The 17677-nt window shown below is 36.5% G+C and overlaps 1 protein-coding gene across 1 annotated transcript in view; it reads right to left on the bottom strand.

Moving 5' to 3' along the window:
* The window catches only part of LOC127881251 (uncharacterized), a 36969-nt gene that overhangs the window by 16642 nt on the left and 2650 nt on the right, over positions 1-17677 (bottom strand). The window contains exons 5-15 of the mRNA XM_052429004.1: positions 17162-17286; positions 16821-16920; positions 15701-15901; positions 15062-15274; positions 14756-14920; positions 13563-13614; positions 13077-13203; positions 12405-12529; positions 11083-11158; positions 2504-2615; positions 867-1003 (exon numbers count right to left, since the gene is read on the bottom strand). Of these exons, the coding sequence (XP_052284964.1) occupies positions 867-1003; positions 2504-2615; positions 11083-11158; positions 12405-12529; positions 13077-13203; positions 13563-13614; positions 14756-14920; positions 15062-15274; positions 15701-15901; positions 16821-16920; positions 17162-17286 (1433 nt within the window). The remainder of the gene's footprint in view (positions 1-866; positions 1004-2503; positions 2616-11082; positions 11159-12404; positions 12530-13076; positions 13204-13562; positions 13615-14755; positions 14921-15061; positions 15275-15700; positions 15902-16820; positions 16921-17161; positions 17287-17677) is intronic.

Raw genomic sequence — 17677 nt, 5'->3', positions numbered from 1 at the left:
ATTATTTGACATGTATGTATAATCTGAAGTTGCAACATGGAACATATTAGCTGAATACTAAATTAACACATGCAACATTTCTGGTGATAAATAATATTGGCGGTCTTTCCCTTCCATATATCTATAGAGTGAAATGAATAAGGTTTGATAATTTCTCTCTGGCTACGTGCAAGGTTTTTCGGGACTAATTTTTATGACAATATGTAAATTACATGATCGCCCGTGTGAAATTCAAAAGTTAAACGATAGAACGCAAATGATCCGATTTAATAAAACTTAATAATTAAGCGACAACGATGCGGAAACGAAAGCACTATTTTCCCATTACGGTATTAAGCGACAAGTGCGGAATCATACGACGTCACATTTATGACGTCTCAATTCACAAAATTGTGGTGATGCACAAACAAACCAGGGGCCGTATTCCAGTAGCTTCTTAAGTTTTCACTTAAGTTAAGAAATTTCTTAAATAAATTTCTTAAGTTAAATTTGAAATGTCAAAAACAAAACATGAGACGCTTAGTATTTCTCTTTAAGAAATTCCTTTAAGAGTTAAAGGAAGTTAACTAAATTTTTAATATATGAGAAAAAATACACAGAGTAAAGAAATTTATTCAGTTTATGAAGCTACCAGAATTTAACTTAAGTGAAATCTTATGTTTTAAGAAAAAATGGCGGAGATAAGAACAACTATTGCGCAATATTTCAACTTAAGTTATTTTTTAACTTAAGAAGCTACTGGAATACGGCCCCAGAGTAATGCCCAGAAATTATATTTATATACACGTATGATGTCCATTTATGGCTTCAGTATATCATCGCATGTTAACAACTGTACACAGATCTAGATAAAATCACTATCTTACACTGAATTTTCCTGTTGGTTCCGTTTTTATTTTCACATTATCCTTCTCCCACCAAATGTCGTTTGCTCCGTCGGCCGAACAAGACATGATGGCAGTTTCATCGGTATCATAATCTGAATCCGATGGCCCATGCATCTCTAGAAAAATATACGTTAGTGGTTTGTGTAAACATTTTACTGGTTATTCCCCAAAACAAACATTTAGTTGTTTAATATAACAGACCTTACTTGCTATGTGTAGAGGAGACGTAGATTTCAGTATGAATGCACAACGCAATAAATACAACTTCTTTCATTTCCACACAAACGCTTTTCAGATTTTGCGAATTTAATGTGCAGTTGGTGGAACTATTTTCACATATTTAATAGAGGCTAATAGAAGAAATATTCGTGTCAAATATTGAGACCATTTGGTGAAGAGGAGTGGAACCTTTTAAATAGGTTTGGCAGATAACCTTCAAATGAAAATGTGTGTAAAAATAATTGAAAATATAACATAAGGTTAGGAAGAAAATGTTTGTTAAAAATATTCAACAGTCTGACAGTTGTTTTGTGCAGCAGTGTGCATAACTTTTTTCACAAAGTTGATAGAGCACCACACAAAGGATATGTATGCACAATTCGGTCAATATTGACCAAGATTTTTTGAAAAATATGACCAAATATCATGAACTAAATGTAAATTCTATGTAAGCTCAAGAGACCATTTTGTGCCGGGAGCGGAACCATTTAAATAATTACAATAACGGAATCTTCAAATGAACATTCATTTGATTTATTGATGTTATACGATACGTGTCATTTTAGGTTAATCTGGTATGGACGGACGAACGAACAAACTAAGGGGAGGACGGCAAGACGGACGGACCAATCTTTATATTTCGGGAGGATTTTAAGATATATTCTTAACTGGTAGCTTTGTATTGCCGTTCGCGGAACAATTTTCACCTGTTTCGTAAATAACTGTCTAAGTAACATCTGTCTAGTTTCATCATGATTGACAAATAACCCTATTAGAGGAATAAGGAATGATAACACAAAAGTAACTTTAAGCTCTAGTGGCCAATTTGTGCAATGGAGTAGAACGATTTTAATCCGGTATTCAGAGAACAAATTAACTCAAACTCGTGAAGCCATTTTAAAATCAAAACACAATTTATGGGGAAAAAGTTTTATATACATGTACCTTTGTTTTTAGCGTTGGTGGCCACCTTCTGCGTTGAATCATAAACATGTCCACTTATTTGGTATAGTACCATCCAAGGATTTTTTTATTGTAAAATTGATAAAGATTTCTTTCAAATATGACAGGCAAGGAAAACCTTTAACTCATTTTTAACGACATCTAAAACCCCACTTATACGCAATATGCACGTAACATAAACTGTTTAAGTACATGTAAAAGATGAATTTAGAATGGTACCCATTCTAATGCTAAATCAGGCCCATGAGCTTACTAACCTTGTGAATAAATTCAAATAAAGAACACCAAGAATATCAAACTTATCTTTCAATTTTATTAAAATATTAAGCTTTCAACTGCTTTAATGCGGCACACGATTAATTATTTATTTACCGCCAGTGACCTTCTACTACATACACTCTATTGTTAGTAAATTACAGCAGATATACACCAACCTAGCAGGCATTCCTCTACCATTGTAAGAGTAAGTGTGTGTTCCGCAGTTGCATTGCCCGCTCTAGCTACACATGTGTATCTTCCTTCAAACTTTTCATCAAAGTCACCAATCTACAAAACATCAAAGCATTTTGATAGCCTGCATAGTTGTACAGTTCAACCAATACTCTTATGAGTTATAATTTTAAAGTATTAGCGATGGCTATTACAAATAGTAAAATAATTAACACATACAAATTTGTCTTGCACTACATTTCGGTCATTACAACGTCATTAAATTTAGTGCCAGATCGTAAGATCAGGATGATACATACATACGTAAAATCAGAACCGAAATGTCCATGAAATTTCGGTAAAGAACCACTTTGGTAAAATATGTGCATCGCCAACGCCAACGTATTGTAAAAGGAACAGAACAGGACAAACATTTATTACGAATTGTGCAAAGTTCCTCGTCAGGCTTGACCATGTAATATTATGCATAGGCCAATAGGCCATGTGAAGAGGAAGTGATCATACAGTATTAAGTAGTTGGAATAGCATAAAATTTAACGTAACACATGAAAATAGTTGGACACAATCGCATTATTACACAATATTATCGTGACAGGGTGGCAGTTGGTTATTATGCTGTTTATATTTATGGAAAATAAACAAAAATGGAAAGTGGATTATCTTACGCATACCACGTGTATTAATATGCTTATAATAGTTATGTATTATTAGTATATTATAAAAATAAATAGCGCAACATTTTTGCAAATATAAAAAATTACAACACGTTTAATAATCAGACATGAATATTTCACATCAGTGTAAACATTAAAAAAAAATAAGTTGTAAAGAATAAGTGAAGGAAATATAAATAACATATAACAAATACCTTTTTTTAAACAATATGTATGTAATGACAAAAATAAATCTATTTGACGAAATGAATCAAAAGTAAGGAAAACTGATCTGCAAATTGTTACACAGAAATTATTTAATGCACTTTTGAACATTACGGATTACATAAAAATTGATGTGAATGTTTATAATGCAACACCAAATAACTCTAAGCATATACGATAAATACCTATGTCAGAAAGAATGCTAAGGAAATTGTAAGAAAGGTAGTATTAAATGTTATTTATACAAGGTATTTAGTTTGAATAACCAATAAACAAATAAATTATACAAAACTATTAGATACTGATCCACATGTTTTGAATGCATGTTTATATAACAGTGAATGTATGTAACTGTAGATAGCTGCCTTGTATTATATTATATGTGCTTATTTTTGTTAATATATAGTTCGGAACCAAAAGAAAACTTATGGATCTTGATGCTAATTAAAATAATTAACACATCTTTGTATTAAATGTCGAAACAAAATCCGAAATTCCAATTTTACATCAGTGTAATTGCAGGCACTGTAAATTCATATTGAGGGGTATGTACTTAAAAAATAAATACACAATCAAATAAACAAACAAACAAACAGCGGAACATAACTGTTGGGAATTTGCACATGTTACGACGCTTTCGCGCCATTGCGCGGAACGTCACGTTACGTTAACGTCATAACTGTGAGTTGGTTGTTTATATACATTGAGATTTGAAATAGATTCAGAACTAGACACAACGTTTTCTTCCTTTTATACGATCACAAGACATTTTGGTGCCGTGACAAACTAGTCAAGAGTCGAAATATGCAGCTGAACATAGTAGAGTGGCAGACGTTCTGGGACAGTTTCGAATGTTCTGTACACAAAAACCAGGCACTATCAGACGTGCAGAAATTTGCATATCTTCGTGCATTAGTTCATGTCGCAGCGAGTTCATGTATAGCGGGATTCCAGTTAACAAACGTAAACTATATGAAAGCTATCGAGCTACTAAAACAACGATTCGGACAGCCAGAAAAGATAGTAGAGGCGCTGATGCAATCGCTGCTCCAATTAGATCCACCAAAGAACACTCCTGATAGTCTTCAAGCATTTTATGATAGACTAGAGACCAGCATAAGAGGATTATAATCACTAGAAGAGTGCCAAGAGACATATGGGAATCTGTTGGTGCCTATCATAAGAGACAAGTTACCGACCGCAGTACGTCAAAGTATGGCACGTAATGATGGGACCAATCGCTGGAAGTTTCCCGACCTAAGATGTGCCATCGAGAAAGAGATTGCCATCATGCGAGAAGACGACACACGGGAACTTCCGGTTTACGGCGCACATATGCCGACTGCGTCATTCCATACCGGAAGTAGATGTCAGAGGAAAAAACTCATGCCGTCAAGATCAAACGAAGACATTAAACATCGGAAGGTGACCTGTCATTTCTGCGATGGAGAACATTTTGCAACAAATTGTAACAAGACAACCAACGACAGGGCTCAAATTGTTAAACAGAAGAAATTGTGTTTCAACTGTCTGTCAAACTCACACCAAGTAGCATTGTGTAAATCCCACAACAGATGTCGCAACTGTCAGCGAAAACATCATACCGCCATCTGTGAGCAGAGGAATACGCACTCTTCCCTGAATCCTGATGCCTCTCCATTCCAAGGCAGCGCTACGGCACATACAATTCTTTATTCTTCCACACAGGCAAGATCTAATGTTCTCCTGAAGACCGCCGTTGGCAAAGTAAGTTCCGACAACTGTATTATTGAAGCAAATATCTTGTTCGGTGAAGGTGCTCAGAGATCTTTTATCACAGAGAAACTTGCGAATGAATTAAATGTTAAAGAGACTGGTACAGAGACAATCTACTTGGCAGCATTTGGTCATTCATCTCAAAATGTGCAGATAATGAAAACCGCCACAGTGCACGTTATCACTGACTGGAAGGAACGGATCCCGATTGACGTCCTAATTACGTCCACCATAGCCGTCCCGCTTCAGAACCTGCAGAAAAACATCACGTCCCTATCATACCTACGAGGTTTAAAATTAGCACACCCAGTTACTGGCCATGAGACGTTTGATATTGCAATGCTAATTGGTGCAGATGCTTACTGGAAGATAGTTCAGAATCACGTTGTTAGAGGCAACGGACCTACGGCAGTACAGTCGAAACTTGGGTATCTTCTTTCTGGCCCACTGCCAAATACAAGCGCAGGGACAATGCATCATATGCTGACCATTATGACGTCACCTTTGAACAACGTTGACATCGAGCGATTTTGGAAATTAGGCATAACGCCGGAAGCGGAGGTGACTCTCGGTCCGAAAGAACTTCAAACATATATGGATACCTGCATATATTACAAGGATAAAAAATACAGCGTGAAACTGCCATGGAAAGAAGACCACCCACTTTTACCAACGAATTACGATGTAGCCGTCAGTCGTACACAGAACATTGTAAAACGTCTACGAACAGACCTGTACATGTTCCAGAAATACGACGATATTATAAATGAACAGCGAGAACGTGGATTTATAGAAGCCGTTGACGAAAATTTAAAGCCAGGTCAACCGGTTCACTATATTCCACATTACAGCGTGCGAAAAGAATCGCTGACAACCCCGATACGAATCGTTTACGATTGTAGCTGTCAGAGATCGTCCAACGAACCCAGCCTGAACGACTGTCTTCAATCGACTCCACCGGAACTGAACGACCAAACTGGTATTCTAATGCGCTTCCGATTAAACAAATACGCCGTTACAACGGACATCGAAAAAAGCATTCCTGCATGTTGCCCTAGATGAGGGAGATCGCGATGCTACCCGGTTCCTATGGTTACGAGATCCTCGAGATCCAGACAGTCCATTGATGACGTACCGGTTTAAAACGGTGTTGTTTGGCGCAACAAGATTGTGTGCGACCATCTTAAAACACATAGACTACAACAAGGAAAACTGGGTGAGTGACCATGTTCGCCGCGATACATATGTTGATAACATCGTTTCCGGTTTCCAGGAGGAGAGTGACGTCATGAATTTTTATCACGATACGCGGGAATTGATGTCGGCTGCAAACTTCAATCTACGCTCCTGGAACTCAAATAGCAAAATTTTGCGTGACATAGCTAGTGTTGACTGTGTACTCGACACTGATGAACAGACAAAGATTCTCGGAATGAGGTGGAACTCAGATAAGGACACATTGTGCTTTCCACTTAGACACATTCTTGTTGTTAAAACTGTGACAAAGAGAGAAATATTACAGCATATTTCGAAAATTTACGACCCCCTTGGCATTCTTTCACCGGTGACTATTCGTGCAAAGATATTGTTACAAGAACTGTGGAAAATGAAGTATTCATGGGACACTCCAGTATCACCAGAGTTATACCGGAAGTGTAGCGACTTGGCGTCAGACTTGAACACACTTGCTTCTTACAGAATAAATCGTTACTTGTTAAAGAACACATCATCAAGAAATAATGAACACATTTCTCTTCAAGTGTTTTGTGACGCAAGTATGACGTCATATGGTGCTGCAGTTTACATCTGTACCTGACATGAATGCTCCCTGTTGATTGCGAAGTCCCGCATCGCTCCTCTCAAATCCCTTACCCTACCACGGTTGGAACTGATGGCTGGCCTCATCGGGGCGCGACTAACCAAACACGTACAAAAAGAATTGCAGATTGAGAATGTACAACTATGGTCTGACAGTCAAATAGTATTGCTCTGGTTAGCTTCTACACGTGCTCTACCAAGATTTGTGAAAACCCGTGTTGCTGAAATATGTTCACTTCTACCAAATCATGAGTGGCGATATTGTCCTACACAAGATAATCCCGCCGACCTGTCAACCTGCGGAATCTCAGCAGAACAGTTCATGCAAAGCGATCTTTGGGTCAAAGGACCACGTTGGGTAACGGAACCCGGAAGTTGGCCGGCATGGGAACCCAAAAACACAGCTGTCTGCGTCGCAGAAACATGTTGCCACCCATCAATGCAAGCGGTTATTGAACCAGATCAACCGGAAGTTCATGGAGTTCAAGCGATTATCTGCATGGCGAATTACGGTAATTTACAGCAGTTACTGCGCGTGACAGCATATGTATTACGATTTATCAAGAGATGCAAGAACAAAAGCCTATCACAGTCTAGATCATTGACCGCATCTGAGCTACTTGATGCAGAGAAAGTATGGATATCGAGTGTTCAACTCTCTTTATATAAAGAAGAATTTCAATGTCTTCGAGATGGTCATTCACGAGCGACACTGGTGAAACAACTGAAATTGTTCATTGATGATAGGAGCGTACTGCGATGTGGAGGACGTATACATAATGCCCCGGTTACGGAGGCTGTGAAGTTTCCGTATCTATTACCACAGAGACATACATTCACTCGACTAGTGGTGATGGACGCTCATGAAAGAATTCTACATTCTGGTCCAAACTGGACAGTGACTTTCATACGTCAGAAATACTGGATTCCTGCAATCAGACGATGTGTACAGCGTGTGCTTAAGAAATGCGTGCCATGTAGAAGAGTTGTAGGCAAGTCATACTCTGCACCGGATCCACCACCGTTACCCGCCGTGAGAGTGGAAGAAGCGGACCCATTCACTGTGACTGGTGTTGACTTTTCCGGAGCGTTACAGGTACGTGGTGCAGACGGTCAGGACACGAAGGCATACATTTGCCTGTTTACATGTGCTTCCACCCGTGCAGTACATCTGGAGCTGGTACCCGATTTGTCCACAGAGACGTTCTTACAAGCCTATCGTAGATTCTGTAGTCGACGCTCAGTACCGCGAATGATGATTTCAGACAATGGAACAACATTTGTAGGTGCAGCGAACCAAATTAAGAATCTTTTCGCGTCCAAGAGAAACCATACGGAACTTAGCAGAAGAGGAACAGAGTGGCGCTTCATCATCAAACGTGCTCCATGGTATGGAGGCTGGTGGGAGCGTTTGATTGGGGTGACGAAAAAGTCTATCAAGAAAGTGCTAGGACGCTCTTACGTTGATTACCATACGTTATCGACTGTGATCACGGAAATAGAAGCTGTTATAAATGATCGACCTCTCACCTACATCAGTACCGCGCAGAGTGACTTGCAGCCGCTGAACCCTTCTCATCTTGTTTCCGGTCGCCGAATCACAGTGCTACCCTACAGCCGTGACGTGGATTTGGATTCTAAAAATATCGTCACCAGAGAGAACATTTCTAAACGAGCGCGAATGCAGCAAAAACTCATCGACGATTTCCGCTGCAGATGGAGAAGAGAATACCTCACAGCTTTACGCGAAAACCAGCGGATTTTCGGGCGTAATGAACAGACGATTAAAGTCGGCGACATCGTCATGGTACACGATGAAGGTCCGCAGTCACGATGGAAATTGGCAAGGGTCGAGGCGCTCATCCAAGGCAACGATGGACGAGTACGAGCCGCAAACATTCGGACTGACGGGGGAATTACGAATCGCCCAATTACCAAACTATATACATTGGAGGTCGGAGACGAAACAGTGTCGTAAATTGACTGATAAATCTTGTAGCGAAAGACTATAATCGTGCTAAGAACGTTTTGTTTAAAATGGATTTTCGTCCCTGATTTAATATTAATGTTGAATTTATAAAAGTATTTGTTTAATGCTTCGATATTTTAAGGGTATATTATTGCATTTCTATGTGTTTATTAACATTTTGCGGCCCCGAGTATGTAGGGAATTTGTATATGTTACGACGCTTTCGCGCCATTGCGCGGAACGTCATGTTACGTTAACGTCATAACTGTGAGTTCGTTGTTTATATACATTGAGATTTGAAATAGATTCAGAACTAGACACAACGTTTTCTTCCTTTTATACGATCACAAGACAATAACCATGCAGCTAGTATTCTGAACAACATTCAATGTGGACCTTTTTATTGATAGCGCTTCTTTAACAAAAACATATAACGTAACAAGTACTTCTTTAGTACAAGTTCTCGTCAGGTTTCAAAATTTATATACTGATGACTGCTTGAGGTAACATGATTTTATGTATTATTCCCTGCTATTGTTATAACAAGGGCTGATTAAAACGAAATGGTATTCATCTTAAATGTCAAATGGCTTACAACAGATACAATATATTTCTTCCCAATCTATGCGATTATTACTGAACCTACCCGTTAAATTCTTAATGGATGACTTGACGTTCTTAATCTACAGAAGTAAAATCTGAGACTTTTAGGTAAGATATCTTAATGTTTTTCATAGTCAAATAATATTTTTTATTCGTTGTACAATATTAAAACTGGATTTCGAAGTGAGTGTACTCAATGTTATTTCAAACAATCTCTTTCCCTGCTGTCAAATTCGGAGAGAAATGCGTTTTATTAAGATACTGGTAATTATCAAAAAAGTTCGTAAATCCATATTCGTTCAGGAGAGTTGACATTCGTGACCCAATTTCTTGTTCCACTAAAGCAATATTTAAGAGCCTCTTTATAAACAGTCCTTAATATAATATATTATCACTGTTTTCAACTTTAAACCAACATTTAATTAGTCGAATGTACCTGCGGATAAAAAGTATATATTTGTTCACCATAAACAGCAGCATCAACGCATTGCTTCTTACTCCTTGTGAACTTTTACAAAATGTAAGGTGAATTCTTTCTGTGGTTTTTTTTTATTTGTAAAAAACTTTGCACGAAAACAGTATTGGTGATAAAAATGCATCGAAAAGTTGATCTGTTTTTTGCGAAAGATCAAAGTCGTTATCTTCACAAAAAATAACATTTAAGGAGTTTAGGGCCTTTCCATAACGATGTTCAATGTTATCAAAAAAGTTCTCGGTGTTTTCGGACAACCATTATTTTAGTTTTTGTAGTATTTACAGTGAGATCCCATGTACAACAATATGAAAGCAATATATATAAGTGCCTCTGAGTTTCTTCCGTTTTATCTATAATAGCCATATCATCAGCGAACAACACCCAAATTACATTTAAATCATAAATTCTTAAGTCTGCATTAATGTTGCATTGCAAATAAAGCTCTTAATCTTCAACATTAAAATAGGTTTTACAGTGGAACGACCTTTACAAAATCCGAATTGCGACTTGAATATTGCGGTAAAAAGGCTCAATTATTTTATTTACATGAAAAGTAATGTTTCACTTTTGAAGTAAAGATAAATAAGTACAAATCGATTCTTCCCTGTTAAGTTTGAAAAGTTACATTTGTTAATTACTTGCTCTCCTACTGAAATTTGTCTTCTATACGTATCGTTTTCGAGTTCATGTTTACCGATACTATTTAATCTACATATTTAGTGCATCTGACATTTTTTGTTATATCTGATTCTTTTTTTTACGTTTTATTTATTTAGTGTATTATAACGGGATTATAACCTTAAGAACTCGGATATATGCATAATACATTTTGCCTTGTAAGGCTTAGCATGCAGGTAGATGCAAGTAGAATGTACCACGCTATTATTTGACTAAGTTCACTGATGCTGGTAAAACATGATAAATATAGATATTTTTCATATCAGCATACGTTAAAAAACAAGCGGTTTCATAGTTAACGTATATTACACTGAACTTGTTGTTCGTTCGATGCAAATATTTATTGGGAAAGTAATCCAAGAAGGAAAGCAATAATAACGTATGTACCCTTAGCAGACCCTGTCCTTGGTCTCCAAATTTGGAACTTCTTTGGTAATCGCCAATGATTTGTCCTTTAAAATACCTGTAATAAACGTTACACTTGATTGGAAAATTGATAAAAATAAATAGCATCTATAACACTGAACTGTCAAATTCTGAAAATATCTTGGAACAAGCACTAAGGAATGCTTATACTGAATGAAGCAATAGTAAAATAGGTATTCAACTTTTTATTGTCGCTTTCATTAACTGATAAGTGAACATGTATATTACTATTCAGTATAAATATGCATATTGGCGGTTCAACCGGTATTTTGTTTTTAAATATTATATTTTTATAATTATTTATTAAGTAGTTGGTTAACGCAATCGTCTATTTTTATAAATAGTATTTATTGTTTATATTTATTAAAAAAAATTGTGTTCGGGACACTTTTTTAGGGCGCGGTAAAATCAGTCGTAGTAGAAGTAGTAGTATGCTTTTAAATGAAATGTACGTGGTGTACGCAAGCGCACAGTCGATAACGGAACAATTGTGTTGTTAAATTATTGTTGAAATACGCATTTTTTATAATCGTGAGTTCGAATATAATTGAAAGCTTGTATCGAATAAATAATATTGGTTTTGTATATATGTATTCCTTATGATTATAAACACGTAACACTGATACAAAAAAGATGTGTTTGAAGAAAAGGAAAGTGTTATGTTTTAATACATGTTTACATTTATAAGGAAATACCTTCGATATGCCGCTTAAACAAATTAACAAAAAATGTGTTTCTGTCACACAAGAAGGTTTTCCATGTTTTATCAATTTCTACAATTAAATGTGCTATACCAAGAAAAATTTATATCTAAACTTCCGGAACACATAATGTCAGCTAAACACCGCCATCCAAGCTTAACACCTTGATCCAACGGGCACCAATTGCATTCAAAAGCTAGGAATTCATGCAGGGTTGCAATACCCAATGTTTCATCAAGGTTGGTCAATTCAAACTATAAATTGGCCATAATTTACCTTCTACCCGACCTTCTTGCCCGACCAAGCGCGCTACTGTCCGCCATACACCCTTTGTTGAATTTGTATATGTTAAAGCGTTGGTTAAACACTACATAGAATGGGCTCAGAAGACACAAACCTCAGACTCTATAAGTAACCATGACTATTGTTGCCATGTGCAAAATAATTACTTCCTGTATATGTAACACAATTGATCCATCAATTCGCAAAACGTCTAACTCAAAACATGACAAGACAAAAAAGTTATTGAGAACATAAATATCGTTGGAGGGGATATGGAACTGTTTGGTATGGTTGACTCACCAAGAGTAGAGGACAGGTTGTCCTGATGCAGGTTTCTCCACCTGGCAAAGGTTTTCAGACTCTCCACCTTTCTTGACTGTCCGGCTTTGAGGCGCATGTGTAAATTTTAGACGACCAGCAGAGCCCTTTGATAATTGGTATTTCATTTTCATAGAAATATATTGTAATTAGAGACGGTAGGTATACAGTGAAAGTACGTATCACCTACCTTGGCGACAACAGCTCAGTATATAACAAGCTTTGCAGTCAAAGTCAAACTGCTGACATCGAAAGAAAACGACAATAAAATAAAATAAACAGAATCGAATTATGGGTGAATGTTTGTAAAGGCAAGCTTTATGTTAGAAGATAAAATATCTGACTCTGATATATTTTTTCTATAATTATTTTGACTTAATTAATAAAATCGAAGAGAGAATACACAGATACAACGATCTTTCTATAATCATTGAAACATCACTCGTTTATGCTTCAAAACGCAATGGTCTGAAGATTGCAAACTATTACGTTTCAATTTTAAATCGGGACTGTGTCAGATTGACTTTACCACTGTATTGCATACAATTCGTCTTCATTCTTAAATAATAGGGATCCTGTCCTTAATTTGGTATTTTATACACAAAACTTGGTATAGGTTATCACCTAAACTTAGATGACGAAACTAGTACTTACTGCCCTTTCATTGCAGAATTTCCCAGTGAACCCTGCAGTACAGTAGCAATGATCAGCACTTCCATTGTTCACACACGTGGCTCCATTCTCACAGCGAGAATCGCTACACTTGGACCCGGCAATGCACCTTTGAGATATAACCATTATTGTCTTAAAGATTCACAACATACAATAAAAACGTCATCTTCCTAAACAATACTTGTCACTCATTCATCAAAGTAGTAAACACGATAAAATTCCTATTTGTACATCTAACCTACGTTAAATGATAGTGCTTATAAACAAATACATGTGTAAACAAAGTACTTTATGTAAATATTTTATGTTGATACAGGCATATACAAGCTCAAATATATCGTTCACTTTCATATAATTGTGATATTGTCCAATACAATTTAACATCCCTAATATTCCAGAGGGGTCCGATTAATTTATTGTCATTGTGATAAACCTTGTTTGAAATTCGAACACTTAAAATTTACTTACATCTTTTCAAAACCTTGTACAACACATACTGCATTCCTCCTGCATCCACAATCTAAAATAGCATATATCAATGTTGAATTGTTGCAAATCAATTAATAAGACAATAACTTAAAGGATTCTGTTATAATCCCAAACAAATCTGATTTAAATTTATAGCACCATTAATTTACTATTTTACTTTTACCATTTACCTAAAATATTAAACTGCCCACATTGAAATAATTTTTCACTAGGTGGAATAAAATAGAAAGTTACATTAGTAAGCATTTTATCGTAGAATAGTGTGTCGATCATCATTTACCAACGGCTATGATAAGTTCTAATGAGGCCCCGCTTCGTTAAATAGAATTTGAAAAAAAAACAAGAGGGCCTGAAAGGCCCAAGGTATCCCCCGCAACATATGCTTTGTTTGAGGATGGGTGCAAATTGGACGGATGAACATAATGATAGATGGACGGACGGAGGACAATAACACAAAACTAAGACAAAGGAAGGTTCTTAAGCCTTCACAATTTATTTAGGTGAATTAATAAGTCGTGCGTTTTCACAAAAACGCGCTTCCAAGATATGGCTCCGGACACAAAAATGCCTATAGTAAAAAGCATTTTTTCAAGATACAAAGGGACATAAGTCTGTTTTTAACAGATGGTGTACAATGCCATTTGGCGTGCATCATCCTCTTATGCATATATATGCTCATACCAAGTTTAAATGAAATCCGCCAAAGCACTTCCAAGATATTGCTCCGGACACAAAAGTGCCTATAGTAAAAAGCATTTTTTCAAGATACAAAGGGCCATAAGTCTGTTTTTAACAGATGGTGTACAATGCCATTTGGCGTGCATCATCCTCTTATGCATATATATACTCATACCAAGTTTCAATGAAATCCGCCAAAGAACTTCCAAGATATGGCTCCGGACAATAAAAAGCATTTTTTCAAGATACAAAGGGCCATAAGTCTGTTTTTAACAGATGGTGTACAATGCCATTTGGCGTGCGTCATCCTCTTATGCATATATATACTCATACCAAGTTTAAATGAAATACACCAAAGAACTTCCAAGATATGGCTCCGGACACAAAAGTGCCGGACGGACGGACGGACAGCCGGACGGACGGACGGACGGACAACGCCAAAACAATATCCCTCCGGCTCTGGCGGGGGATAACAAGTAAATATATGGGATAACCTTTGTCAAGATGGTCCATGTGCACAAATGTGAAATTGGCCTGAAATCCGAAGAAAGACAAAGACTGGTCCGTCTTGAATACCACTCGCATTGTGTTCCCACTGCTCAGAAATGTGCGACCATCCAAGCTGGAAGCGCAGTAAGGACCACCAAGAGAAGCGGAATCTGCATTTCAAGGATACGATGTTAACAAGAACAGTTGCATTTGAACCAGTTTATTACAAGGCGTGTGGAAGCTTTTTACAGATACAATATAAGATATTGTTTTACAGCCTCAATATGTCTGAAATCAATATTCAAAATTACCAGCCCTTTCTCCAGAGAAAATGTTTAGCGAATCAAACTCGCAGTTGTCCGAGTCTTCCATTTCGAATCTGTTAAAGTGCACCTGAACTACATGATTGTGCGTAGCTGTACGAACCACCAGAACACAGTGTCTGTCGTCTTCGTAGTTTGGTGCCGTATACAGAATGTGTCCAGTAAACCCTTCGTCGATATCAGACAAAATGCCGCTACAGCCTTCAAGGACAAAGTACTGACTATTTGCATAGCAAAATATGCAATAAAATTTGAGTTTTAAGCAATATACTTATACAATATGATTGTGTTGATGGCAAAATGGACATTATTCAGGATCGACATATTTTCATGAATTCTTCCGTTTGTGCTGTAGTATTTCAATTTACCGTATGTGTGCAGACAAAAATAATTTTACTTTCGAATCTAATCATTTGTCCTATTTTTGGTCACATTGTTCTTTATGTTTGATTTGCTTATACAATGAAAAAGGCAATTTAATGTGTAATATCATAATCACCTTAATGACAACTTACTCACCGCTGAAGCCACATTGAAAAGTGTGATTTGCATGTACATGTACTGAGATGGATCTATAATGTTAATCTTTTATATGGGAACCACTGAATAATATATTTATTTTCTGACTCTGATTTCCGCCAACAGGTGATGGTTTTGGTGCTACGGTCGGCGCCGGTGTAAAGTTGTCAATGACGACAGAGTACTCGATTTGAAACCTGTCACCCTCGTTGCCCAGAGGATTGTGGTACTCGATGAAGACCTTGTTTGCACGCTTCACCTCTTTTTCCGGCACCTCCCCACTGCATATTGTCCAAAGCGTCTTTCCATCTATATACATTGTTTGATGTAATACCAAAGGATAACGTTGACTTTTATAATTATTGACATCATAGAACGTACGGCTAAAATGGTTATGTATTACTAGTATTTGGTTCGTTAGTTTTGTAAGGCGTTAACACAAATTGTTGGTGTCAACTAACCCGATCCACACTAATTTTAGTATCGACACTGTTTGTTTGAAGTCCAGGAGATTTCGATCATTTTAAAACAAGTTCGATCATATATATTAAACTTGCTATTATTTTTTTTATTTTTGCGAAATTATATCAGTTAAGTTCATTTTCAAATGAACAAAAACATATTAAAAAAGAATGTTTAATAAGGAAAGGAGAGGTTTCTGAATGTCATTTCATTTAATATCAAGGAGGGGAAGCGGAATCGTAAAAAAGCGGAAAAACGTTGAGAAACCTACATATCCTATTTTTCTGCAAAATTAATTGAAATAAAATTATATACCTTTTTTAAAAATACTGATTTCATTTTTTTTTCAGAGAATATTGATTTAAACATAAAAAACCTTTTGCTTGAGTTTGTTAAAATTCTGCTTTATATAGATAAAATAAGCATCAAATCACTTCTGCTAAGTTCAAGTGGATTTTTGATTTATTAAATGTAATGCTGGGTACCCACGTATTTTATTTAACTTTTCAAGGGGCTTTGTTCACATTTTTCTTTTGAGTATCACATACGTAAGAACAATTGTAACGAGCAGTTAAATGAAGCTTGTACTTCATTGGTAATTAAAGGGCCGTTTAATTTAACAATGTGGTAAAATGGTAGAGCTTGTTAACAAACATAAGCTTCTTGTCTCACTCCACACATACATGTGTGCCGTTAATATAAAGCTTAATACAATCTTATAAATAGATTATGAACTCGGGATGTATTGTAATAAATCTTTACTTACGGGTACTCACTCCATCCCGGACCACAACACGTTCTTCTTCACATGTGGAGGCGAAATTCAGCATTTTCAGCTTCAGTTGCACTGTATGACCGGGGGGAACCTACACAAGACAAAACATTATTGAAATATCAGTACTAGGAAGATGCAAATAATGTATTATTGAGGGTACTTCAACCGTTATTAAGATAAATATTGCGAAGCAGACAGGCCTTAAGTGTTTGGGCATATTTATCCTTCAGGTATATATAAATCTATTTAAAGCATACTCTTATATGAAAGTGTATTAATATGAACATTTCATATTGAATTGATCGATGGATTTTCAGTTACATTGAGGTTACCATTATTGAGTAGTAGCAGTTCTTTCCTTCATGCTCGTGATTCCAGATACTGTCTTTGTCGCCACTTTTCGCTATTATTGAGTTGTTACATGTCTTGCCTTTGTCTGAATCTTTTTGTTTGAAATCTGCAATTTTATAACATGATTGCAATACGTGTACTATATCTTATTAATCACAACTCAGAAAAGTCTTTCGTCTACGGGGGACAAAGACAAATTGAAGTTTTGAATCTAACTCGAGCAAGTACAATGAAGTACAGTAAAACGGAACAAGGTAAGTGCATTAATAGACATACTGGTCAAGACGATATACTATTAGCTCGTCTTTTCGTTAAAGGGTCTAGCAGTCTGTGTCAAAACGATGAGTAACATAATTTCAAAGTTTTTTAAGTCTTTCTTTTTCATATTAGAGCATGAATCTTTGTTACGATGCGTGGACCATACACATAAGGTAAACAATTTATGAAACGAAACTAAATGGTATTGGTTTGTAAGATGTTTTTGCTATCTTGTTTTG

This window comes from Dreissena polymorpha, chromosome 5 (genome assembly GCF_020536995.1).
Source record: "Dreissena polymorpha isolate Duluth1 chromosome 5, UMN_Dpol_1.0, whole genome shotgun sequence".
Lineage (NCBI taxonomy): Eukaryota > Metazoa > Mollusca > Bivalvia > Myida > Dreissenidae > Dreissena > Dreissena polymorpha.
The sequence above is the reverse complement of the archived record's forward strand: the minus strand, read 5'-3'. Positions and strand labels throughout refer to the sequence as shown.